At 48.0% G+C, this 24,584-nt stretch overlaps 1 protein-coding gene across 2 annotated transcripts in view; it reads left to right on the top strand.

The window, feature by feature from the left end:
* RNF123 (ring finger protein 123) overlaps positions 1 to 24,584 on the top strand; it is a 60,350-nt gene that overhangs the window by 17,868 nt on the left and 17,898 nt on the right. For both annotated transcript variants that reach the window (XM_062585864.1, XM_062585865.1), the window contains 14 exons: positions 342 to 413; positions 1,147 to 1,267; positions 2,134 to 2,235; positions 3,818 to 3,924; positions 4,473 to 4,671; positions 5,143 to 5,288; positions 5,482 to 5,565; positions 6,377 to 6,484; positions 9,282 to 9,459; positions 10,882 to 10,956; positions 13,509 to 13,596; positions 13,845 to 13,932; positions 14,062 to 14,146; positions 24,363 to 24,502. In XM_062585864.1, the coding sequence (XP_062441848.1) occupies positions 342 to 413; positions 1,147 to 1,267; positions 2,134 to 2,235; positions 3,818 to 3,924; positions 4,473 to 4,671; positions 5,143 to 5,288; positions 5,482 to 5,565; positions 6,377 to 6,484; positions 9,282 to 9,459; positions 10,882 to 10,956; positions 13,509 to 13,596; positions 13,845 to 13,932; positions 14,062 to 14,146; positions 24,363 to 24,502 (1,593 nt within the window). The remainder of the gene's footprint in view (positions 1 to 341; positions 414 to 1,146; positions 1,268 to 2,133; positions 2,236 to 3,817; positions 3,925 to 4,472; positions 4,672 to 5,142; positions 5,289 to 5,481; positions 5,566 to 6,376; positions 6,485 to 9,281; positions 9,460 to 10,881; positions 10,957 to 13,508; positions 13,597 to 13,844; positions 13,933 to 14,061; positions 14,147 to 24,362; positions 24,503 to 24,584) is intronic.

Genomic DNA, 24,584 nt, shown 5'->3' with positions numbered 1-24,584 from the left:
CTTCAGAAAACGCAGCACTTGATTGCATAGCAGTGGCCAACAAGGCATTCTTGGGCCCTCTAGCGATGGTGGATACTACATTAGTTCCTTTCTCCTCCTGAGCTTAACTTTCAAGTGAATAGAGCTCTGTTCTCAGCAAGTTCAGGCTGCATAAGGACTTGTTCTTCTCTCAAGGCCCAGAGATTATTGGGAGGCTCATTGGGTTCCTCTGCCTTAAGCACCTAAAGCCTGAATGAATGGCTGGGGTGAACATCATATGAGGCAAAAACATCGCGGAGTCTGGGGAGGTGGATAAATAATGCATTTCATGGGAGCTCACCTCCTGCTTTTTGTGTTGCCAGGGGGAAGCCTCCAGATATATCTTCCTAAACAAATTCCGCAAGTTTCTTCAGGAAAATGCTAGCAACAGAGGGGTAAGTCTGAGGGCCCGCTCCTCCTGCAAGTCTCACCCTAAATGCTCTCTGCATCTTTGGGCTGGGAGCTCCTACCCATTTGGTTGGGCTACTTCCAGTAGATGAGGTCTAGAGATGGCTGGAAGTGCAGAGTAGAGAGAAGATCAGAGGCTAGAATGCAGGAAGCTTATTCAAGTCCTTTGCTGTGATTTAGGGGAAAGTAGTCCTTGGGAGCAGCTTTGGGTGAGAGCTACAGATTTGGAGGAAAGGAACCAAACATCGTGCTAAATTCCCTCAGGGAATGTGGCCTTGGCTCTGCCACAGCTGCTATGCTGGCTTTGGGATCCCCTTCATTGCCTGGGTGAGGACTGCTCTTCTGAGCTTGCATGAGGCTGTTGGTTTGCAGCTTTGGGAGGTGGCAAATCTGCTGCTGAAGTAAGCTTTTTCTTCACCTGCATTTCTACATTAATTAGCAGCCCATCTCTGGTGGTAAAGCATGTGGTATCTATGCTCCTGTGTGCTGGTAGACCAACTGTTGTTTCAGTACCAAGGACTTTCTAGAGGTGGAAGCTGCTGCCTGCCATCAGAGGTGGCCTCTCTCCCAGTCCAGGAAACTAGAGGTGCACTCTGCAAACTGATGAAAGTGCTTTGAGCAAGGCTGGAAGCAGGAAGTTGCTCCCTGCCCTTGGTGACCACTAGGACTGGGATTCTCTTTCACAGTAGTCCTAATGGCTGAGCTCATTCTTTGCCCTAGAACTTGACTGTGCTGTGCCCACCGGAGTACATGGTGTGCTTCCTGCATCGGCTCATCGCCACCCTTCGTTTCTTCTGGGATGGCCACAAGGCAAAGACCCCTGCCACACTAAGCAGTGAAGGTAAGGCCTGGAGAAGGTTTGAGGACATTTCTGTGGTTGGGATGGGGGTATGCCTCTTGGAAGGCCTCTCTAGGATGCTAGAAGTCTTGTATTCTATATGGAATCTGTGGTCTTCTGTAGCCTTGTGCCTGTAATTCCTGTCATCCTGGGAAATTCCTGTGTGCAGATGTATTCTAGTTAATGTCCAGATCTATTCCAGTTAATTCCTCTGAGACTTGCAGAGGGATACATGGACTGTTTGCTAGGTCCTGCTGAATGCTCTGGATCAGAGTCCTATATTAATTATTGCTCTGTAAGAGGGCAGTTTAGTAATCCCATAATCAAATTTTAGGAGGAGATACTTGTCTGTTTTTGTGGTTCCTGCACTGTGGGATTAAGTGGAAACCACGTCAGTGCCAGCTATTTTCCCATCCTCAAGCCCAGCCTTGCCTATCCTGCTACAGTCTGCACAATACTCCCTTTTCTTACTTTAGGCTTAGCCTTTCCTCAGGGTGCTGACTATTCTGGGCCCAGAAAGTGCCTTAAGATACCCATGGGAATAAGTGACTGAGCCTGGGATAGCTGGAACAGTGAGGTGGAGAGCAACCGAGTTTTCTAATGATCTGATTTTCCTCAGTGTCTGAGGCTGGGAAGGAGGAAGTGACTAGAGTGATGCCGTTGCTGGCCATCAGTTGCTTCCGTTTCTGTGTGGCTCTAATGCATGCTTCGTTATATAAATAGCTTCTGCATTAATGGCTTGTGCTCTTACAACAGCTAAAGCTGTCATGCAGCATGGCTCCAGGCTGGACCCTGGGCTCTGTCGCTGGTATGTGCATGTGGGTCCTGTGCCTGGGAGTCACAGAACAAACTCTCCCTCTCTGCTTTAGAGGCATACGTCCCTCCTCAACTCTTCTATAATGGGAAGGTGGATTATTTTGACCTTCAGCGACTTGGAGGTCTCCTGTCTCATCTCAAGAAGACTCTGAAAGGTGAGCACGCTCCAGGATGTGCAGTATCTGCACCCTAAATCGTGGCTGGAGTTTACCCAAGGGACCTGCTAGGAAGAAGTTGTGGGTAATTGTGCTAAATTTAAGAGTGGAGATATGAATGTTAATGAGGTGCAAGTTGCTCTGGAAAAGGTACTGTCCATCCAAAGTGGAGTGTCCTGTGAGCTAACAACCTACTGTATATACCTGAGTGGGGCACTGATTTGTCTTCTTTTCCTAATTGTATACTTTGGCTTGAAGGTTCATTTGGAACCTCTTTTCTGAGCTGCTAGCCTGATTTCTCTTGCTGTACTTTCACTGCCTGCCCCAAGCTTATTACATTATATTGTAGGTAAGAGCGGAGAGTAGCTATGCAGAGCTAGACGTCAGTTCTTCTCTGCATCAGCAAACTCAGCAAAGTATCAAAGCATGGGACACTGCCTATGGGATGGGAGGTTAGCTGTGCAACATTCTCCCTGTGACATATCAACAGCTCCAGCTACCCACTGCTGCAGCTGTAAGGGCATGTTAGGCCTGCAGATATAAGACTGGAAGGCCACAGTGAGCAGTCCTGCAAGGATATCGCTTCAGCCTGTGGCTGTTGAAGGGAAGGGGGATGGTCTGGGAATGCCCCCTGGCATAGTGCTTTTGCTGCACCACAGCCAGTGTCTGGGAGCTGTCAAAGCACTGGCCATTGACACAGCTCTGCTGAATGTCCAGGTTGTCCTTGCTGTACCACTCCAGACAGGCAGTAGCAGCCCCATGTAAATACTGCAACTGTACATTTGGTTACAACATGCTACTCTGCCCACAGACTTCCAAAGCCTCCCTGTTGGAAGGGTTAGAAACCACTTGTCATTCAGTCTGACTTCATTTGTCTCTGGTTTCTGGCTAATGAGACACTTGTCTTCAGCTCAGATACCTCTTCTTCTTCCCCAGTGAGTTTCCAAAATTAGGATCATCTTGCCTCTCTCAAGCTGCTCTCTGACTGTCCAAGGTTAGATTGCTTAACTCAAGAACCATATAATATCTTCTTGTCTCTTGCTGAGTTCCTCCTGGCCAGCTCTGGAAATATAGCTATGGACTAGCGGACACATTGGTCAGGCCTTATGCGGCATAGTCATCACAGCAGACTTTCTTCTGGACCAAGAACAGTTCCTGCTCAGAGTCTTTGAGGGCAACTGCAGTCCTAGTGACTTGGGAACATGTTATGGAATGTTGTTGAAAAACTGGAGGCCTAACAAATGGCCTCAAGTCCTGAGTTTCCTTCCCCACAAACTAGTTCAGTTTGGCTCTGGCAGTTGTCTCCTGGTTCATGTGGTTATTCCTGTTTGTTGGTAGTTGGAACAGGAACAGAAATGGGTCCAAGGTGAGCGGCACCCATTGCTAGTTGGTCTCTACTGCATTAGCAAGGACATGCCTATTCTATGTAAGGAAGTTGGGGGGAGCATTAGCCCGTTCTGGCAAAGCATCCACCTTGGCTGGCTACTTCTCTACTGCCAAGAAGAGGACAAGCTTAGAGCTGCTTCCTGTGAAGCAAAAAGTGGTTCCTGCATTCATATCTACTCTGGTGTACTCTGTACAGATGACCTAGCTGCAAAGGCCAATGTCTTGATTGACCCTGCAGAGCTGCAGGCAGTGACTATGGATGATCTTGATGAAGATGAGGAATCAACAATGTCAGCAGGACAGGTGAGCCATGTAACATGTGTTAGCAGCAGGGCAAGACCCTTGATGCCAGGGCTGCAAGCTCAGCCTCTGGTTAAAATATCTTTGTTCTAGAAAGTCAGTGTCTGGCTCAGGACTGTAACCAGCCCATGGGTAATCAAATAAACAGCTGAGCTTGCACAAAAGTTTCTGAAGATCAGCAGGGTACTGGCATCAGCAAGTTTGAGCAGCAAAATTTTCTTTGTTCTGCACTCTCACAACCTACTGATATGAATATGTTTCTTCCCGTCCACGAACGTTCTTGGCGCTTCTATTTGTAGAGGTTCAAGACAACTGTAGACTCAACTTCTTGCTGTGCTGATCTGCTGCTTGTACTTGATGTGCACTTAGAGGAAGGAGCATGCATTTGTTAACCTTGTGCTGCTGGCCCATTTGTGTGTGTGTGGCGGGGGGGAATGTCAGCTCTCCCTCCAGTGGTCACTGTGCATCTATATGGAAATCTTTGCAGGGACGAGCAGGGAATAGTGGGCAGCCCAACAGCTAGAACCGTTTCTCCTTTAATTTCTTCTCAGTCTCAGCGTCCTTCTGCCACACTGGCCATTGGTGGAGCTCTTGCAAGACCTGGCTGGCTTAGCTCCCCCACCCTGGGCCGTGCCAACCGTTTCCTCAGCACAGCAGCAGTCAGCCTGATGAACCCACGGCGGCCTCTGGGCAGCCTGGAGAAGATCAAAGTACGCACACTAAGTGTGGAGCAGCGGACAGAGGAGGACAGTGAGTAACTTCCACTGTGTGCTAGCCTGGGCTAGCTGGTTCCTGGGAGGATGGCCTCTTCCAGTTTCCAGTATGCTCAAGAGGATAGCAGCCGATTTACTGCCTTCCCAGTGCTTGCTGGGACCTGCAAGCCCACAGTTAGTCACTCTGCCATCCTGCACATGACACTGGTGGCGCTGTTGCTCCCAGTGTACTGGGAGGTGCAGCCTTGGTTTCTGCAAGCAGTGCAGCAAAGTGGAACTTACATAGCCTGGATCTATCTGGACAAATTTAGCAGGATGACTGTGCCAGGCAGTGAGGTGGGAACGATGTGTCTGTGTGGCTGGTGAGTTGTGTGGGTTGGAAGGGAGCATTGTGTTACAGGAAGTAGAGCAGGGCTTTGGCCACTGACTTCAGAGAGGCACAGGCAGAAGGTGAGGTGCCAAAATGCGCTGCTGAGAACTTCTCTCCTGTCTTGGGGATGGATTGCAGTTGAAGGCAGCCATGGAAATGAGGGTCTCTTACTGGGCAGACCCCCAGAGGAGCCGGAGCAGCCCATCACAGAGAACTCTCTCCTGGAAGTTTTGGATGGGATAGTGATGATGTACAATCTCAGTGTCCACCAGCAGCTTGGGAAGGTAAGCAGCACATCCTGTGTAGCACATCCTCCTAGCCTTTGTGCTTTTGCACTGAATCTCTGTTCTCTGCTTCCTGAGCTGTTGCATGTGCTCTTTCCTTCTCCTCTCACCCCTTTGGGGAACAGGCTGTTCACTTGCTTGTCTGAGGGGTGGAGGGAAAACTGGTATTGCTGGAGTCTGCTTGTTTTTTCAGATGGTTGGTGTGTCAGATGATGTGAATGAATATGCCATGGCACTGAAAGACACAGAGGAAAAAATCAGCCGGTGCCCAAAGAGGGTGGGTATCTCTGGACTCTCAGCTTTCTCCTCTGGTAGCCCCGCAGTATGTGAAGAAAGAGTATGAAGAAGCACTTGCCTTCTGTGGCAACAGAAGAACTGTGTCTACAGTTGTCTTCTAGCCCTACAATGGCCAATGTTACGAGGAAGTAACCCATATCCATAGCTGGCAGCCACATTTCATGGTGTGCCAACCCGTTGTACCACTGCCTTGAGGAACTGAGGGACTGAAGGCAGCAACTGCTTTGGCTGGTCCCAGACAGGCTGAGGCGGCTTGCAAATCTCCATGTGCTGCAGGCACCTTGTTGGGGGTCTGGGGATACTCCAAGAATGTGATGTAGGATTTGGAAAGGTTTCCTATGCAGAGGAGACCCTCCGAATCACAACCACAGCACTTCTGGGCTGCTAGAGCTCTTCCTTGAATCTGTCATTCACAACAAAAAGTTCAGAAAAAACAAATAGGAAATACACCCCAGTGTTGGACTCAGGACTCTTCCGTCCAATTCTGGCTACCAGAGACTGAATTTTTCTGATGAAGCATTTAAAAAGCATCTCTGATGGCAGCTGACCCTAAAACTACTGGCTACACCAGACTAGCATCAGGCCGTGTGGGCTGCGTCTGAGGCTACTAAGTGCTCTTATAGCACTGAGTTCCACTCCCTCTGCAGAGCAGCTGCTGAACCTTTTATCTCTTCCAGCATTCCGTAGATAACCCCAAGGTGGTATTTGTTCTGCATTGTTTGTCCAGCTCTGAAAAAGAATGATGTAAAAGGGAGAATGGTGTCTACCCTCACCTCTCTGCACTTTTTCAGAGGAAAGACATCCATGAGGAACTGCTGAAGAGCCAAAAGGTGTTCTCTGAGAAGCTCAATCACCTAAGTCGTCGCCTTGCTTGGATCAATGTCACCATCTATTCAAAGGTGGGCAGGAGTGTCACATGAGCAGTTCAGGAGAGACCTGAGCAAATGCATCTTCGTATCTGTACTGTGTGGCTCACATGCCACAAGTGCCATTGTCCCTGAGGTTGGGGCAAGGCTGATGCTCCATGGGGCTCCTGAGTATTGTCAGGAGAATTCTTCCCAGGCATAGGCCCCTTCTTGTGCCATGTTTGGTCTATTAGTATTCATTACAACACAGCCCAGTCTGTTCTCATCTGTGTGTGGTGCTGCAGACTGCCTCGGGAAGTCAGGCCTCTACCTCATGGACAGAAGGGTGAGGGTCAAAGGGAGATCCAGTTCTTTGGGAATGACTAGAGGGCAGACCCTGTTGTGACCATTTCACTGAGCTGTGCTGTGCTTCAGAGGGCATTCTCATTAACACTGCTCTTCTAAAATCTGCAGGATTCTCACCAACGTGATGTCTTGGGTTTTTTTTGTTCAGGTGTTCTGCCCTTACTCACTTGGGTTCCCATGCAGGGAAAGCACATTCTTTATTTAGTAAGACTGTGAGTGTTTTAACGGATCATCCATTCTCCCTGCATATGCCATCTCCTTCCAGGATAAAGTCTCTGGTCTGTTAACATGAGCAACTTGTGCTCTTAGGCTCTGGAGATCTCCCTTTCCTCTCTTCCTGTGCATGTTGCCCTGTCTCATCTGTAGATGTAGGGGTTTTTGTGCTGCAGAAGAGAATATGTTTCCCTTAACCTGCAGTGGCAGCAGGCTCTGCATATGTCTCAGGACTTGAAGGGGGAGGGGAAGAGCTGCAGTGGCAGTAGCAGTGGTTGATCTGACTCGCGAGCTCTTTGCTCACCCCTTTTCCCCTTCACTTGCAGAGCAGGAGTGCAAGGCACAGTGCAGCGCTACCATAGCTCTCTAGCTACATTAGTACAGCCCATGCTTACCAGCAAGTAGACCTTTCTTCTTGGCCTGCTCTTGAAAGGCATATGCATTGTGGTTACCATTGTGATGTCTTGTGTGAAAACACAACTCATATCTCTAAATGATCTGTCGGTATATTAAATACAGGTACTCATATTTCACCAGGAATGCAGTGTCACCTTTCTGGATGACTCAGTGGTGTCTGGGAGCGAGGGTTACAGCCTTGAGGCACCAAGGTCTACTTGGCCCACCAGGAGAGCAGATCACTAGCTAGCTTTGGCTGTGAAATGTGCCCCAGGAGCTAAGTAACTGCTCCAGAGAGGAGCAAGGCTTGCACAGTAGAGCCTGTCTGTACTGCCAGAACTAGAGGGTCCCAACTGCACAGCTGCCCAAGGGAGACACACACCCCTGCAGGCTCCAGTATCCCAGTGACTTGTGTACAATGAAAGGATGCATTTGGATGAGTGTAGCAGGTATTGCTGATGGAGAGAAAAAGACAGGTTCTACTGTCTGTCTGAAGGAGGAGTCCAAGGTCTCTGCTCAGGTATCAGAGCATGGGAGAGGCTGCTCCTTCCTCTAGGGAGCTAGTCACTAATTTGTTCTGAGCTGAGAGATTCAGAGTTAGACAAAAGGGAGTGTTACAGCTTTGAAACATCTTTAGTTTTAAAGTAGATAATCCCATCTTCAAAAACTCTGTGGGAAGACTATTTCTGCCCTGGGGTTTTGGTGCCAAGGTAGAAGCTTACTTGATTACGACACAGTATTTGTCATACTGTGGGTAAGCCTTACATCTTTGTATTCTTTTGGTGTAGGCTTTAATCTAGTTTGGCAATACTTGGCATGACTTTTTAAAGTTACCAAGTCTTAATAAAACCAATTGCAGCTTTCCTTATGTTAACATTGCCTACACAGTTTTTTTTTTATCCTGAAAGTAGCTGATGAGCTGAGATGTGCATCAGTGTTGAGATAAAGATGTCTTTTAGTCCTTTTAGTCAATTTACACTTGTTTGGTCTAACTTACAGAACAAACCATGTAAACCTCCCAGAGAAGGCAGTGATGTAGTGTAGAAACACCACCAAGCAAATTAAATCAGTTATTTGCACTTCTGATTTTTCTTTAATTGGAGGTATAACCATCGTTCTGCTATTTTTATGCAAACTGCTCATGATATTACTTGGTATGGCAAGATACGAAATAACTTTTCCTTTCTTTTTGCCTTTCTTAGTGCTAATTTTTATGAGCTCAGAGTTATGCAGATGCCCTTAAATTTCCTGTGTTTAATTGAGGACTCCCAAGTTTTGCTATAGAAGTAAAAGAGGCCAAGGTTCCTCAGGATAGTAAATCGAATTGAATGCTTGGTGCAGATTCCAGAAGGCTGTGGCCACCTAATGCAAAGATCTGAGTTGGTATGAGTTTTCTGTGTGTTTCAATTTGCTGATTCTTATGAAAGATTAGCTTTTTTTTCCAGCAGCTTTATCGTGGGTTTGCTAGTGCCTGCCTCCCTTCAGCCAGTGTAAACTTGGAATAACAACTGGCATGCCTTTTTTGCGATCAGGCCTGCTGTGGTGAGATATGCCCTACTGAGAGTAACCCTTGGATGGTTTTGAGAATCAGCTAGGCAAAGTCACAGCTGACCTAATCATGTGCTGGCAATAGTCCCACTCCAAGCAGGAGGTTGGTGTAGAGTTCTCTGGTTGTCTCTTCCACCCAACTCTTCTGTGACTCTATGAAGAGACCCAACAGAACACAGAACTGGTTAACGAACTTAGAGCCCTAGCCTGAGGGAACTTCTCAGACACTGAGACATTTCTGAGGCTTGGATGTGATGCTGACTGTTGCATTTTTCCAAAGAGAAGCTGGACAAAACTGACTAGGGATTGTTGTGCTCTCCCTGACCAGGAGAAGATGCAGGACATATATTGGCTGCTGCGTGTGTGCATCCGCACCATTGAGCATGGCGACAGGACAGGCTCACTTTTTGCTTTCATGCCAGAGTTCTACCTCAGCGTGGCTATGAACAGCTACAGCGCACTGAAGAATTATTTCAGCCCTGTCAACAGCATGGAGGAACTTCCAGGTAAGGGGATCGGGAAGGGGATTGCTAATCCTGGCTGATGAAGACTAAGTAAAGCCACATTCTGCTGGTGAAGTAGCAGTCATCAGGCATCATCTCTTCTGTGTCCTTTCCCAACTGAGCTGTGCTTCGCTGGTGTATTGTCTGTGTTCTGCAGGGCAGGCACTGAGTGCTGTTCCGTGAGTGTTGGTACCCACTGGCATACTGTGGTCTTTGCTGTGCTTAGGCAGGGAGTCCCATGCCTTGCTTAGAGTTGTCACAGTGTTTACTGCAATGAAAATCACTCTAGCAGCTATGAATTTTGTTTCTAAGGAGGCATCAGGAATGGGTTGGAATGTGGCAAGATGTAGTTGCCCCCTGGCAGTGCCTGCCACTGACTACTGGTCTCTGGCTGTGGAAGACAGGTTGTGAACGCAGGGATTGGGGCTGCTTTCACATCATGCCCTGGGATTAGAATACTTTCCCATGGAGACATGATGCCAATAGCCTGCATTTAGTTGAATTCATTCAGTGCATGTTCTGTGCCTTTCCTGACAGGAGAAAGCTTGGCTTTTCTAGCAAATTCCCATCTAGAACTATAGAATAGACAGCTCATTCTCAGCAGTCCATCTGAGTGCCTGTGCCTGTCCCCAGGCCTGTGATCCTTGCACAAAGGACTTTGTGCCCTCAAAATGGAGGGGCCCGAGGTCTAGCTGAGCAGCCCTGGCTTGCATGCCCGTGCTGTGAATAGGAGTATGGGCAGCTGGTGGGTAGATTTGAAGGCTTAGTGCAAGTCATGCTGCCCTTGTTGCAGACAGCTGAGGAAGAAGGTATTCTGGCTTTCCTTATGAGGTTCTGTTACCTATGATCTCCTGCTGGCAAGGTAGCTAAAAATTTAGCAAGTCTCTGCTGTGAGACTAATCCTATGGACTTGATCCTCCTCGTGCTCACAAGATCCGGGGGTCTTGTTTGACTGAGTGATCTCAGTGACAACTTAGCAAGTTGTTCTGTGCCTTCCAGAGCCTGCGAAGGTAAGAGGGATTTCTGTTCCCACCAACAAGGCTAAGGTTTTTACACCCATTAAGTGAGGACTGTGCCTGCTGTTCAGGGAACAGCAGAATTAAGCTGTAGCAGATTTATTCAGGGTCTGCAGACCTAACATGGCTTCTTTGGGTAGGCCTGGGGTGTTACTCAGCCCTTTCTGCAATAGGTGTTACCTTACCCTCTCACTGTTTTGGACTCTGCATGCTGTGGCAAGAGGCTCCATGGGAGTTGAATGTGTTTTCCCGGCTCTCTGTTTTGACTACTAGACACACAACAGAACTGCAAATTTAGCTGTAGTAGGGAGTAAATGCCACAGCCTTTCCTGGGCCTGCAGGAAAACTGGGGACATGAGGCTGCCCATTGGGCCATCCTGTAACCCCTGCTCCCTCCTTCTGTTTGCAGGCTATGAAGAGACTCTGATGCGCCTTGCTGCCATCCTGGCCAAGCACTTTGCTGACTCAAGGATCGTGGGCACAGGTGAAACTGCTCTCCTCTGCTTTGGGGTGAAGTGTTGCAGATCTGGCTGATCCCACTGCCAGTGGCTCACCAGACTTCTGTTGGGATCTATTTGCTGAGTCCATTGAGTGCTCTATGCCTCTATGTGCAAAGGCTGGGCACCACCCTTGCCTGGTGTGTCCTGCTTAATCTAGCATTAGATACATGGCTTAGACCCCCCATTTGAGAACAGGATGTGTGTCCCAGCTGTTTGCGTGTCAAGACTAGCACTACTCCTCCTGCACCTTCTGTCCAGCTGCCTGGACATACTCTCCCTATTAGCTGGGAGGGAGAGCCCCTGCTTTGCACGAGCTGGGATAGGAGAAGGCAAACAGGCACAGACAGGCCATGCATAGAGATCCCCAGAGCACCACAATCCTTTGGTAACAGGAGGAACACACAGATCTGTACAAAAATGCTGATCTCTGTGTTTGCTTTTCTACCTTTAATTCTCTGAGTTTTGGACTTGACTTGAGCCTTTGGGGAGATCCCAGATCCTGCTGAGTAGAGCACAGCTTGCTCTCAAAACAAGATTCCCAGTTCATCTTGACTCTGATCTTGATCAAATCTATGAGAAAACCACCGTTTCTGGAGACAAGAGTTTCAGTGTTTCCTTCCTTCATTTGCTCAGTATGTATGACCCATTATGATGTCTGGGTAGATCCTGAAGACTGAATGATCCAACATGCCTAGTTCTAGCTGCCTGGGAATGTTTTTTGTTCGTGTAGGCCTAGGCTGTCTTACTGCTCTGAACTCTTTCTAATTTAGTAGCCGTTCATGAAGGCACATGTATCCTCCTTCCTCAGAAAGACATAAAAGTCCTTATCTTCAACCAAGTCATCTAAATTTAGAAGTAACCCTGCCCTTCTACCAGAATCATCTTTCCTTTATCCTTTAGCACACCCAATCTTTTTGAGGTGTCAAGCTAAGGCTGCCGGAATACATTCAAGCTAAGGCTGCAGGAACACATTCCCATTGCAAAACTCAGTGCTGCTTGACATACCATTCGTCTGTTGGAAGCTGTCACATCTGCAGCAGAGCTGCAGGATGCTTGGCTGTTCTTTTGCTTCTGTGTGGTTTGGCTGGATGAGCTTGTGCCCTAGAGGAAAGTGGTTTAAAGTCACCTGACTGGCTGCACTGAAGCAGAGCAGGAAGCACCCTACTGTGCAGCCTGTAGCAAGGCAGTCAGTGTCTAGGGGCAGCATAAATCCTCAGCTGCTCTGGCTAGAGATGAAAGAGACAGTGGGCTCAGGACACAGACACAGGCACTGTGTAGTAGACAGCAAACTGGCTTGCTGGTTGCTTCTCCAGCTGTTCCTAAAGAGAGCACTGTCAATGTTTAAGGCTTTGCTTCTGCTCTGAATACCTTTTGACAATATCAGTTTTGATCTGGTGTTCTCTGTAGCTGCATGTTTTCTAGCATCAGTCAGCCTTAAGAAACCTTCAGACTCTCCCAGCCCATGACTGAGATGTCTTCTAGCACAAAAGGTGCAGGTGATACCATGACTCCAAGCATAGGTCAGGCAGGAACCAAAGAATAATACAGGCTGTAAGGGACCTTAGCAGGTCTCTAGATCAACCTCTGCTCAAAACAGGTCAGCTATGAGAACAGACTAGGCTGCTTAGGGCTTTATCCAGTCTGATCGTGAAAACCTCCAAGGATGGAGTCTACACAACCTCTCTGGACAACCTGCTTCAGTGCTGGACTGCCCTCATAGAGGAAAAGGTTTTCCTTATATCCAGTCTGAACCTTTCTTGTTTCAATTTATGCCCATTGTGTCTTGTCTTCCTGCCGTGTACCACTGTGAAGAGCCTGACCACATCTTCTTGATAATTACTTTTTAGGTACTGGAAGGCTACTCTTAAGTTCCCCCAAAGATGTCTGTTCTCCAGACTGAACAAGCCCAGCTCCTTTAGCTTCTCCTTGCAGAACAAGTGCTCTAGCCCCTGACCACCTCAGCAGCCCTCTGCTGAACCCTCTCTAGTTTACGCCTTTCCTCAAAAGGGGACACAGTGTATACATATGGTCTAATGAGTGCTGAATAGAGGAGAATAGTAACTTCCTAGATCTACTGGCTATGCTTGTGTTAATGCAACCGAGGATGCCACTTCTGCTGCCAGGGCACTGGTGGCTCATGCTCAGCTTACTGTCTACTTCAAGCCTCAGGTTATTTTCAGCAGAGCTACTCCCCAGCCAATTGATCCCAACCTGTATCTTACAGGGAGTTCTTCCTTCCCAGGCATAAGAACCAAGCCTTTGTTCTTGTTGTTTTTCATAAGGTGCCTGCCAGCCCATTTCTCCAGGCTGTCTAGGTCCTCTGGCAGCCCTGCCCTCCAGTGCATCAATTGGTCCCAACAACTTGGTGTTATCTGCAGACTTGGTTCTTCCCCAGAACAAGTCCAGAGAGGGTCCATTGTAAATGATGATAGCCTCTCTCTGAGGCTAGTCCCTCTCAGCCTCTGATGTTCGGGTGGTCCTTGGCATGCTGCAGATCTTTGGTTGCCTAGCCTAGCCCCTTCTCATTTCTTCACAGACATTCGAGACTCCCTGATGCAGGCATTGGCCAGCTATGTCTGCTACCCCCACTCACTGCGTGCTGTTGAGAGGATCCCAGAGGAGCAGTAAGTGCTGCCCTGTCTCTCCCTTGGAAGCTGTGGCAGGGCTGGGGTGGTGGGCAAGACTGGGTGAGGGAGCAGGTGGGCTGCCAAGCACTGCAGGGGGGGGAAGCAAGGTACTGGGGCTGGCTTGGGGGGCCTCCTTCCATCCTTATGCCAGTAGTTGTGTTGTGTTGCGACTCCATGGGTCCTTCTGTGCATCCTATTTAATCCCCTGGCCCCTTTGCGTCTGACCTGCATCTTACCTCTGGTAGGCGGATCTCCATGATGAAGAACCTCCTGGCTCCATATGAGCAGCGGCCATGGGCACAAACCAACTGGATCCTCGTGAGACTGTGGCGGGTAAGGATCCTACATACTTGCCCCTCTCACTGCCACTCTATCTTCAGGGTGAGACATGTGGTGTTTTGTTTTCCAGTAGCAGCCTACCATTTCCCAGCCTCTAAGGTCCTTCCCCATGTCTTTTTTCAGGGCTGTGGCTTCGGGTACAGATACACACGGCTCCCACACCTGCTGAAAACCAAGCCAGAGGATGCCAGCCTCCCTAGCTTGCAGAGTGAGTGGCACACCTAGGGTTTTGAAGGTGGTGAGAGAGGACTGGTCTCTTCCCTTGTAGGCATCTCTAGAGGTCAGGTCAGCTCATGAGATGGCTACTGAAGAAGGTGGGAACCTGACAAATTTCCAGGCCTGATCCTTTCTTTCCTGGACTTCCCCAGTCCCACTATTTGGGCTGGTGACTCTCTTGCAAGTTGGGCAGTGGATTAGATGTGATGCTGGGAAGGGTTCTGCCCTTCAAGAGAGAGGTAGAGTGCCCAGGGCTGCCTCTTTACCAAAGCTTTACCCCAAAATCTCAACCTGTGTGGAAGCTTTCTGATTTTTACCATGACTAGCTGCTATGGGGAGAGTTGGCAAGCAAGTGTGCCAAGCAGCAGATACCCTGTGAGAGGGAGTGGGTGCCCAGAGAGGCAGGGCACTGGACAGTTTGCAAGCAAGGAGGGTTTAAATCATGCATTTATCTCAGAGCCTGGCAGAGTCTGTCCTGCCTTTGGCATGGCATTTCTGCTGTCAGCACCGTTGACAAAATGAGGGGTTCCTTGACTCTACTGCAGCCAAGAAATACATAGGGAGAGGAAAATCCCTTTCTTGAACTGAGAACAGTCTCCAGCAGGGTCTTGCAAGACCTCTTGCAGGGTCTTGCCCTGGTTGGAGACATTCCCAGTAGCCTCTTCACTGTGGAAATGGTTTTGTGTTAGACCTTACTTAGAGGGCACTATTCCTGGAGGGCTATGTGGGGCTGGGGGCAGAGGATACTGCAGTCTGACATGGGCCTGGGGACATATGTTTCCTAAGCCTCATCCTGCAGGGAAAGCTGCCTTATCTCTGTTTTAATGGCACTCTTATTCTCTTTTTCTCTCCTCCTTTTGGGTGCCCAGGAGATCTCTCTCTTGCTAGTTTCCAGAGTAAGTTTGTTGTGTGACCCTCTCTTGTCTGGTGATGTAGCTTTAGAGAGCTCCCTCCCTCCTCTGTTGTGTCTTGAGAGACCCTTGTTTTGGGGGGCAGGAGGGTCACATAAGGATGTCATTTCTTAGTTACATCCATGGGAGATACCAGGGAGACAAAGAGACTGTTACCCGTGTGCCACTCTTCAAGGCTGTGTCACAAACCTGCTCTTGCTACTGTTTTATCAGTGTTACCTCGTAGGTCAGAGCCTTCCCGCAGGCTGTGCCAGCTGTTGGTTCCTCTCATCTTTGCAGGACGATACAGAAGCTCTGGTAGACATGTGGCAAGGACCTCATGACTATCATTTCATGTTCCTGCCACCAGTCCCATGAGCTGGCCACAGAGAGCTCTGAGACAGGAATGAAATTTCTCAGCTTTCGAGGTTTCTCTCCATCCATCTCCAAACAGCTCTCTGCAGTCTGAGCTCAGAATGGACTGGGCTGGCTACTAAGAGCTTGCTTCTTGGGCTGGCTATTTTAAAGTGCAGCAGAATCAATAATTAATGATGATTTAATCAAACAGGGACATGGGACTCAAGAGATGTCCTTGAGATGCTACTCAGGGAAAGAGGAGGAACCCTCCCTCCTCCCCTCCCTGCTTCCCACCCATCAGTCTTCACTGTGTTGCAATCTGAGCATTGGCAGGGACAATGGGACAAACTGCTGAGCTGAAAGAAATCCCTTCTTGTCTGGGTCTGCTTCTGCAGGCCAGTCTGAAGGGAGCTTGGGCAAATGCCTCTTCTCTAGTGCCCCAGCCTTGTCCTGCTTTAAAGATGCTGCGTTGGAGGAGTCTGTGCAGGTAGGAAAGGTTGGCTGGCTCTGCCTTGTGAGACACATAGAGTGCAGGCTAGCTGGTCTCCTATGCTGTGCTATACCTGTTCTCGCTGCTCATGAAGATCCCTGCAAAGGAATCGCTGCGTGGGCTAGCCCAGGAAGGGAGAAGGGATCAAAAAGGCTGTGTATGTTAGTTACTGCTTGCTTCCTGAATTGTTTCTTAACTGTAGCTGGCACTAGTCAACTCTTGTGTGCGTGGGGCTCTACATCACGTATGGCCCTCAAAAGCTGACAGTGGCTCTGTTCAGAAGACGGGAGAGTTCTGATCAGATGCTGCTGAGGGACTTGTTTTGCTTTTGTGTTGCTCCTTCCTTTTGTGGCTTGTAGACAAGAATGGGTGCTGTTAAGGCAGGCACACAGTGTGCAACTGCAGTGGCCTTGTGCCTGACCCAACCTTCATTGCTCTTACCACGATGCAGGGTGGCTTAGATTTGCAGCGTGGGGCTGTTCTGTCCTAGTCCTTCTCCCCATGCCTCCATCAAGCAGAAGGTAGACAGATTGGACTGTGAGATCATTTAGCTGAGCTGCAGCACACTGTAGGCCAGAGAACTCACTCCATCCTAAGTCCAGTAAATTGTCTAGCTAAAGAGGTCTTTCAGGAAGAAATCCATTTGCCATTTGACAGCACCAAAAGAATCTGCTTTTTCCAGTGGTACCTTCCCTTCAGAAGGAAACCCCTGACTTCTTCCTGATGTGAATATATCTAACTACTTCTGTTGTCATCCATTGCTGCTGTTTCTGCCTTTCTCTGCTAAATTACCCTCCATACAATATTTGATTTTTTGTCCCTGTCCTTACCCTTCCTGTCTTTTTAACAGCCTCAGAGTTGTCAGTGTCATGCTGGGTAGATCACCTCCCTGATCTGCTGGTCTCAGAGACAAAACTCACTTTAGCTGATTTTTCAGGGATTTGCTTTGGAGGCTTGCATGAGTCCCTTGTGCACTGGAGCTTGCTGATGCTTGTACTCACCCCTTTCGGTATCTCATTCCCTAGATACAGCTTGCTTTCCTTCTTCCTCAGCCTACAAAGTTCCTTTTGGTGTCTGTAAATACATCTTTGAATGAACTCACCTCACCAGGTGAACTGAATCACTCTACATATCCTGCTTACATTTTTGCTGCTGTTTTGTCAGCCTGGTAGCCGCAGACACTGAGCAGCAGCTGTTCCACATCTACATCTGGATCTGGTCAAAGACTCTGATTAATTTTCAGTGCAACTGCTTTGCTTCTGAATACAGTCCATTTTAGGTTTTCCTCCACTGTACTCACAGCTCGACTGTAAGTTCTGCTACACCAGGAGGCCCCATATGTACCTCACTTGGGCTGCTGACTAAGCGTCTCTCAGATAGCCTTGTATAAATCTTCCTTGGTCACTAGCAAACGATAGAGTACACAGTTATCTTCCTGTGATGAAAGTACATGACTCTGCTTCTTTACAAATGCTTAGTAAGAATAGTTAATAAATACTTCCACTTTGTCTACTTTTATTAATTTTTACTACTGCCTATTAATGGACATCTGTTACTTTCTCCTGTTACTAATGTTTTTGATAATCCTGTTAGAATTTCTTCATGTACTTAAAGAAATTTTGTGTGTAGCCAAGTTAGTTGTGTTTCTCTTAGGTCTTCTCCTTCCCTTATCTATTTCCTCCTTCATTTTATTGGCTGCTAGCTATGTTTGATTATGTTTGCATTGCCTTTTTCATCTTAACTTATGCCTTTGCTTCAGCCTGAACTCAATAAACGTTTTAGGCCAAGTGTTCACAGAATCACAGAATGGTTGAGTTTTGAAGGAACCTCTGGAGATTATCTAGTCCACACAGCCCCCTGCTCGAGCAGGGTCACCTAGACCGTGTTAGCCAGGTTTGCGTCCAGACAGATTTTGAAGATCTCCAGAGAAGGAGACTGCACAACCTCTCTGGGCAACTTGTTCCAGTGCTGTTACTCTCAAGCTTTTCTCCATGTTCGGATGGAACTTCCTGTGTTTCAGTTTGTGCCCATTGCCTCTTGTCCTGTCGCTGGGCACCACTGAAAAGAGCCTGGCCCCGTCCTCTTGACAATCTTTCTTAAAATATTTGTAGAAGATTTCCTCTCAGTCTTCTCCAGGCTAAACAGGCCCAGCTCTTGTAGCCTGTCCTCATAGGGCAGATGCTCCAGTCTCATAGTCATCTTCATAGCTCTACACTGGACTCTCTCCAGTATGCTCCATATCTCTCTTGTACTGGGGAGCCCAGAACTGGACACAGAACTCAAGATGAGGCCTCACCAGGGCTGAGGAGAGGAGCGGGATCACCTCCCTCGACCTGCTGGCAACACTTTTCCTAATGCACCCCAGGATACCATTGGTCTTCCTGGCCACCAGAGCACATTGCTGGCTCATGGTCAACTTGTTGCCCGCCAGGACTCCCAGGTCCTTCTCTGTAGAGCAGCTTTCCAGCAGGTCAACCTCCAACCCCAACTGATGCATGGGTTATTCCTCTGTATGTGCAGGACCCTGCACTTGCCTTTGTTGAACTTCATGAGTTTCTTCTCCACCAAACTCTCCAGCCTGTCCAGGTACTCTGAATGGCAGCACAGCCTTCTGGTATATCAGCCACTCCTCCCAGTTTTGTATCATGAGCAAACTTGCTGAGGAGGCACTCTTTCCCTTCTTCCATGTCATTGATGAGTCACTTGAACAATACTGAACCCGCTTCTGACCCCTGTGGGACACCACTAGCTACAGGACTCCAGCTAGACTGCACTGCTGATCACAACCCTCTGAGGTCTGCCAGTCAGCCTGAGCTTACCTAGGAGGGTGTTACAGGAGATAGCGTTAAAAGCCTTGATGAAGTCAAGGGGACAACATCCACAGCTCTCACCTCATCTACCCAACTGGTCATTCCATTATAGAAGGCTATCATCAGGTTGGTTAAGTGTGATTTCCCCTTCGTGAATCCGTGCTGACTACTCCTGATCACCGTTTTCTTCACATGCTTAGGGATGACATCCAGGATGAGCTGTTCCATCACCTTTCCAGGGATGGAGGTGAGGCTGACTGGTCTGTAGTTTCCTGGGTCCTCCTTCTTGCCCTTTTTGAAGATAGAGTGACATTGGCTTTCTTCCAGTCCTCCGGCACCTCTCCAGTTCTTCATGACCTTTCAAAGATGATGGAGTGGCCTAGCAGTGACATCCACCGGCTCCCTCAGCACTCATGGATGCATCCCATGGGAGCCGATGGATTTGTGGGTGTCAAGTTTACCTAAATGATCTTTAACCCAATCTTCCTCAACCAAGGAAAAGTCTTCCTTTCTCCAAATTTTCTTGTCTCCAGGCTCTGGGATTCCTGAGGGCTGCCCTTAGCAGTAAAGCCTGAAGCAAAGGTGGCATTCAGTACCTCTGTCTTCTCTGTATCCTTCGTCACCAGGGGACTCACTTCAGCAGCAGGCACACATTTTCCCTAGTCTTCCTTTTGCTACTGAGGTGTTTGAAGAAACCCTTCTTGTTGTCCTTGACACCCTGTGCTGAATCTAATTCCAAATGGGCCTTGGCCTTCCTCGTCTCATCCCTGCATACTCTTGACAGCATTCTTAAGTGGCCTGTCCTTTCTTCCACATTTTGTATACTTCCTTCTTCTGTTTGAGTTTTGCCAGGAGCTCCTTGCACATCCATGCAGGTCTTTTGCCCCGTTTACTTGACTTCTTACTCATAGGAATGCACTGATCTTGAGCTTGGAGAAAGGGATGCTTGAATATTAACCAACTCTCTTGGACTGCCCTTCCTTCTAGGGCCCTAATGCATAGGATTCCTCCAAATAGGTCCCTGAAGAGGCTGAAGTTTGCTTTCCTGAAGTCCAAGATTGCGATCCTACTTATTGCTCTGCTTCCTCCTCGCAGGAGGAAGTAGTATCTCTCAGGATCCTGAACTCCACCATCTTATGATCACTGCAGCCAAGACTGCCCCCAACCTTCACGTCTCCAACCAGTCTTTCTTTATTTCTTAGTACAAGGTCCATCAGCACACTTCTCCTCGATGTCTTCTTCCCCAGCTGGACTGTTTGTGCCTAGCTGCATTGTCTTTCCAGCAGGTATCAGGGTGGTTGAAGTCTCCCAGGGCCTGCGTTCATGAGGCTACTTCCAGCTGTTTGTAGAAGGCCTCATCGATGACTTCTTCCTGATCAAGTGACCACAACAGCGTCCCCCATGTTAGCCTGCCCTTTAATCATTACCCGTAAGCTCTCGACTTGCTCTTTATCGACCTGTAGGCAGGGCTCAATAAATTCCATTTACTTTCTCAGATAAAGAGCAACTCCACCACCTCACCTTCCTGGCCTGTCTTTCCTAAAAAGCACGTAGCCATCTGTGACAGCATTCCAGTCACATGAGCTATCCCACCATGTCTCTGTAATTGCAATGACATCATGGCCCTGCGACTGCACACAGATCTTCAATTCTTCCTGTTTATTCCCCATGCTGTGTGCATTGGTGTACAGGCATTTCAGAGAGGTAATGTAGGTTTCCCAGGAGGGGTGCAAGAGGATCCCCCGTAGTCATGTGCTATACACACTTCCCTAGGTGCATGCACCCACTGGAGGCATCCCGACTGAAGCCACATTTTGCTGACTGCCCTGTCACTGTAACTCTCCCCTTCCCTTACATTGTAGCTTGGGTCCTTCTGGCTACCTAATAATCTTTGTAAAAAGCTCTGTGTTTTTATTCGCTGTTTTTCCCACACCTAGATTTTTTTCCCCTCCAACTCTACTTTGCTCGTATTTCTGTGGGGAAATTAGCCCTGTGGAAACATTGGTTATATCTATAAGTGCTTGGGGCCATGCTCTGTTGCCCACATTAAATATATTGAGGTCATAATTTCTGGCCTTGAAAAACCGCTGATTTCTGTTCCGATGACTGATCTTTATCTGTCATAATGAAGGCTAAAGCAAGATTGAATGGCTTTTGTATTAAGGAATTACAGATTTTAGGAACACTAATGATGTATTATTAGCAAGATTAAGAAAATAACCACATCAACAAGTATCCACATGCTCCTGATAAAAACATTGCTGTCTAAATTGATGCATGCAATGGCTGTGTCATTCTCCAGGGGGGTAAGGATAACTGGAACATGCAGTGGGGCCCCAGATTGCTGCGTGAGAGAGGTAAAAGGAAATGTCTCAGTAAAGACAGACTTCTTGCAGATGGGGATAATCACAGTGCCAGGGTCTAATGTCAAGGCTGGGTTTCTAGAACCACTAATGATTGCCCCATAGAGAACCTAATTTGAGAACTCACACAAGGGAAGAAGCTGTTCTTGCTCTGGCCTTGGGCAATGCCCAAGGTTGATTCCTAATGTTGCTTTCAGAGACTAACAGTGACTGCAGCGTATTTAGATTCAGTATTTTCCTGGGAGCAACAAAAGCCAAGGAAGCCCACGGTTTATTGGTGTTAGTGTGAAAACATAAAAAGGCTGCATAACCATAGAGGAGTATGATAAAAGGCACCGCTTTTTAATGCTTTTGTGAACTGGCACAGTCTTTGCTGGCAGCAGGGAAAACATTTAAGGACCTGGTATTGGAGGCTTGGAGTAAATTCATGACACTTATTGGAAAAGGACCATGAGGAAACAGTCTTTGGCTAAACAACAGGCTAAAGCAGGTTACAAGCAAAACGACATCCTTCAGAAAGCCAGAGCTGCCTTGAGATGAGTTGGACCAGCTCTGTGATTTGTTTTGTGTCTCAACTTCAAGTGTTCATAAAAGAGGATTTAGCAACAGACCAACACTACAATCCACAGACCTCATCCATGATAAGTGATGATCATCACCTAGAACTACTTTAGTTCTAGAAGGCTGGAAGGGAGCTAATACGTTAGCAATTTTAATAAAATTGCTTTTTACAAGTTGAAGAGAGGCTATAAATGAAGAAAAAAAAAGATTGCCGAAGGACTTTCCAATTTTGAATTCCTGGGAGAGATGTGGATGTAGTTCAATGTAAGCAGATGTAGAATAGTGAATCCAAAGGGAAAATGTGATTAAAAAGCAGTGGGGTGCAAGCTGAGTGTAACCTTAAGAGACAAGATTGCAGATCGCAGTGACATTGGTGGGAAGGGGCTCCGGTGGTCTATAATCCAGCCTGTGCTCAGAACAGGGCTGTCACCAGTGCCAGCTTAGGGTGGCTGTGGACAATCTCCAGGCCCAGAGACCTATGACCTTCCACCTCCCTGGAGCCTGCTCCTGCACCCTACCAGGGAAGAAAGCTGCAATATTTCAGGTGCAACCTCTGTAGGGCGAAGCAGAGGGGTAGTAGCACACCAATTTACTGTTCAGGTACTCTGCATCATCATCTGTCACTGGCAAGGAAGAAAACTATGCCTCCATTATTGGCTCCTGGGCTTCTCCACTTGCGACCTGAAGCCAGCAAGTTCTGGAGGATCTTGAACTGTACTTCTTACAAAAGAGTTACCCTTGAATTATAGTCCTGTTGTTGTAATCTTTTTGAAAATATCAACTTGATGCGTAGTCAAAGGAACAAATTAAATGATAGGATTTATCAGGAAAGGAAGAGAGAAGAAATTTTGAAAAGCACATCTTGCACTTGTGCAAAATCTGCTGTGTGTTAGTGGTTTGAATGCTGCATGCACTTCTGTTCCAATTTCAAGGAAAATCTAGAACTGGCAAGGTTCAGGGGAGGGGTGGTAAAGGTGACAAAGATGTGATGGTTCTTTTGTGAGAAATGGCGTAGATTGGAGCTGTTGCCGTTCAAAATGAGTGGCAGGACTATCAGAAAGGCCTGTGAAATCCCAGCTAGCTTGGAGAAGTGAATAGAGAATAGCAGCTCTCTCTCTCTCTCTCTGAGCAGAAAGAAGAGGCTGCAAAAAATAAATAGCATCAAATAAAGTGAGTAAGAGCCAAGCTCAGATCAGAGCAAGGGCAGAGTTCTGCCTACCATGTACAGTTAAGCTGTGAAACCTTACTCCAGGATGCACTCAATGCTAAAAGCTTACACAATTTCAAGGGGAAACTGGACAAAAAAAAAGCCACTGAGGATCAATAAATACATAAAAGCTACATCTGACTTGGGCAGTCCCTGAGCCACGTGCAACCAAGAGCTGGGAAAGTACTTGAGGGTGGGAGTAGAACATCAGAGATTCTCTCCGTAGAGAATCTATGTACTTTTACCCACAATCAAAGCCAGGGTAGTGGCATGCATGGAGTGATTATGCACTGTGAGACATCCTCCTTAACAACAAAATCTTCTTGCACTTGTTAGCAGGATATCTACAGAATAATTCATCCTGTTCCCCATATGAACTGACAATCCGTACCTGTAGCCAAACATCCCTCTTTGGCTTTGGTAATCCCAACTAGCGATGTCCCTGTGCCCTGCCTGGTTCAGTACCTAACTATGTAATGGAGATGGTACTGTTTCCTTTATCCATGCAGGCCACAGGCCTGAAGATCTTTTGTACTCATAGCACAGCTTGTTCTTCCAGGTGCTGCAATGCCAATGCTGTCAGAGTTTCCCCCCTGCTCTCACTTATTCCTTGCTCCTAGTAGAGAGAAAAGTAGTTGTTTTTTTTTCTTCTGTAGTAAATCAGTTCAATCTTTTTTTCTCCCAAGCCCTAAATTCTGGCCTGCAGTCTCCTCTCTGATACCTTTCCTGTGTCATGTTAAATGCTTTTGTGAGCTTGTAGCTGACAGTGAGTCCTTCTGCCAGTAAGATGCATCTGTCCCATTTGTGCAGTCCTCCCTGGCCATTTCACAAGTACCAACATCCCACACAGCCCTGGCTGTACCATTCCCCAACTGCCTGGATCCAGCCCTGTCTGTGTTTTTGATACCAAAAAAGCCTAGAGGCAAGATATCACATACAGCACAAACTTGTCTCTGTGTGGACTGAGCCTGACCAGGGAGTGTGGGCAACTGTGCCTGTCCAAACCTGCTGAGAGCAAAGCTTAGCCCCAGCTCCAGGCAGAAGCGTCTCAGGAACGGGATTTGCTAGGTGCTTTCCTCCCTGGACCTGGGCAGACCTGGCATGGCCACGTGAGGCTAGGGGCTGCATGCGTTGGCTCTGGGCAGCTGCTGGCACACTGCTGTCAGAAGCAATTAGTACTGAGCTGACCCTGGGCCTTGGCAGGGCTGAGCACAAAGGATGATTGAGCTACAAGGCAGTGCTCCCATGCATGGGGGGAGCAGCGAATACACAGGGCTGTTCCCTAGTTAATTCAGGCTGGCATTGCAAAAAAGTGCTTGGAGGCATGGCAGGCAAGATCTCTGCTCAGAATAGTCCTTCGCCACTGCCTCGCAGTGCCCTGCCATCTCCACTTACTATAACGCAGTAAGTTACAGTAAGACAGAAACCGACGTTTAACAATCCCAGGACCAAGCTCCTGGCCTGTCCTCACCCCACACCCCTTGGCCATGCTGGGGCCAGGCCTTTGAAGCTGTCACTGTCTGGTTTCAGAGCCGTGTCCCTCCACCTTGCTGCAGAGACACATGGCAGACCTGCTCCGCAGTGACCGTGACTTGGCTCCCAGTTTCCTCAACAGCGTCCTCAACCAGCTAAACTGGGCTTTCTCTGAGTTCATTGGCATGATTCAGGAGGTGAGTGTGCTGCCAGGCTGCATGGTCTGGCACTTGTGGGTGCGCATGTGCTACACAGCAAGATCCAGGACACATACCTCAG

The sequence above is a fragment of the Rhea pennata genome, chromosome 12 (genome assembly GCF_028389875.1).
Source record: "Rhea pennata isolate bPtePen1 chromosome 12, bPtePen1.pri, whole genome shotgun sequence".
In the NCBI taxonomy this organism is placed as follows: domain Eukaryota; kingdom Metazoa; phylum Chordata; class Aves; order Rheiformes; family Rheidae; genus Rhea; species Rhea pennata.
Note: the sequence above shows the minus strand (reverse complement) of the source record. Positions and strands in the feature narration are given on the sequence as shown.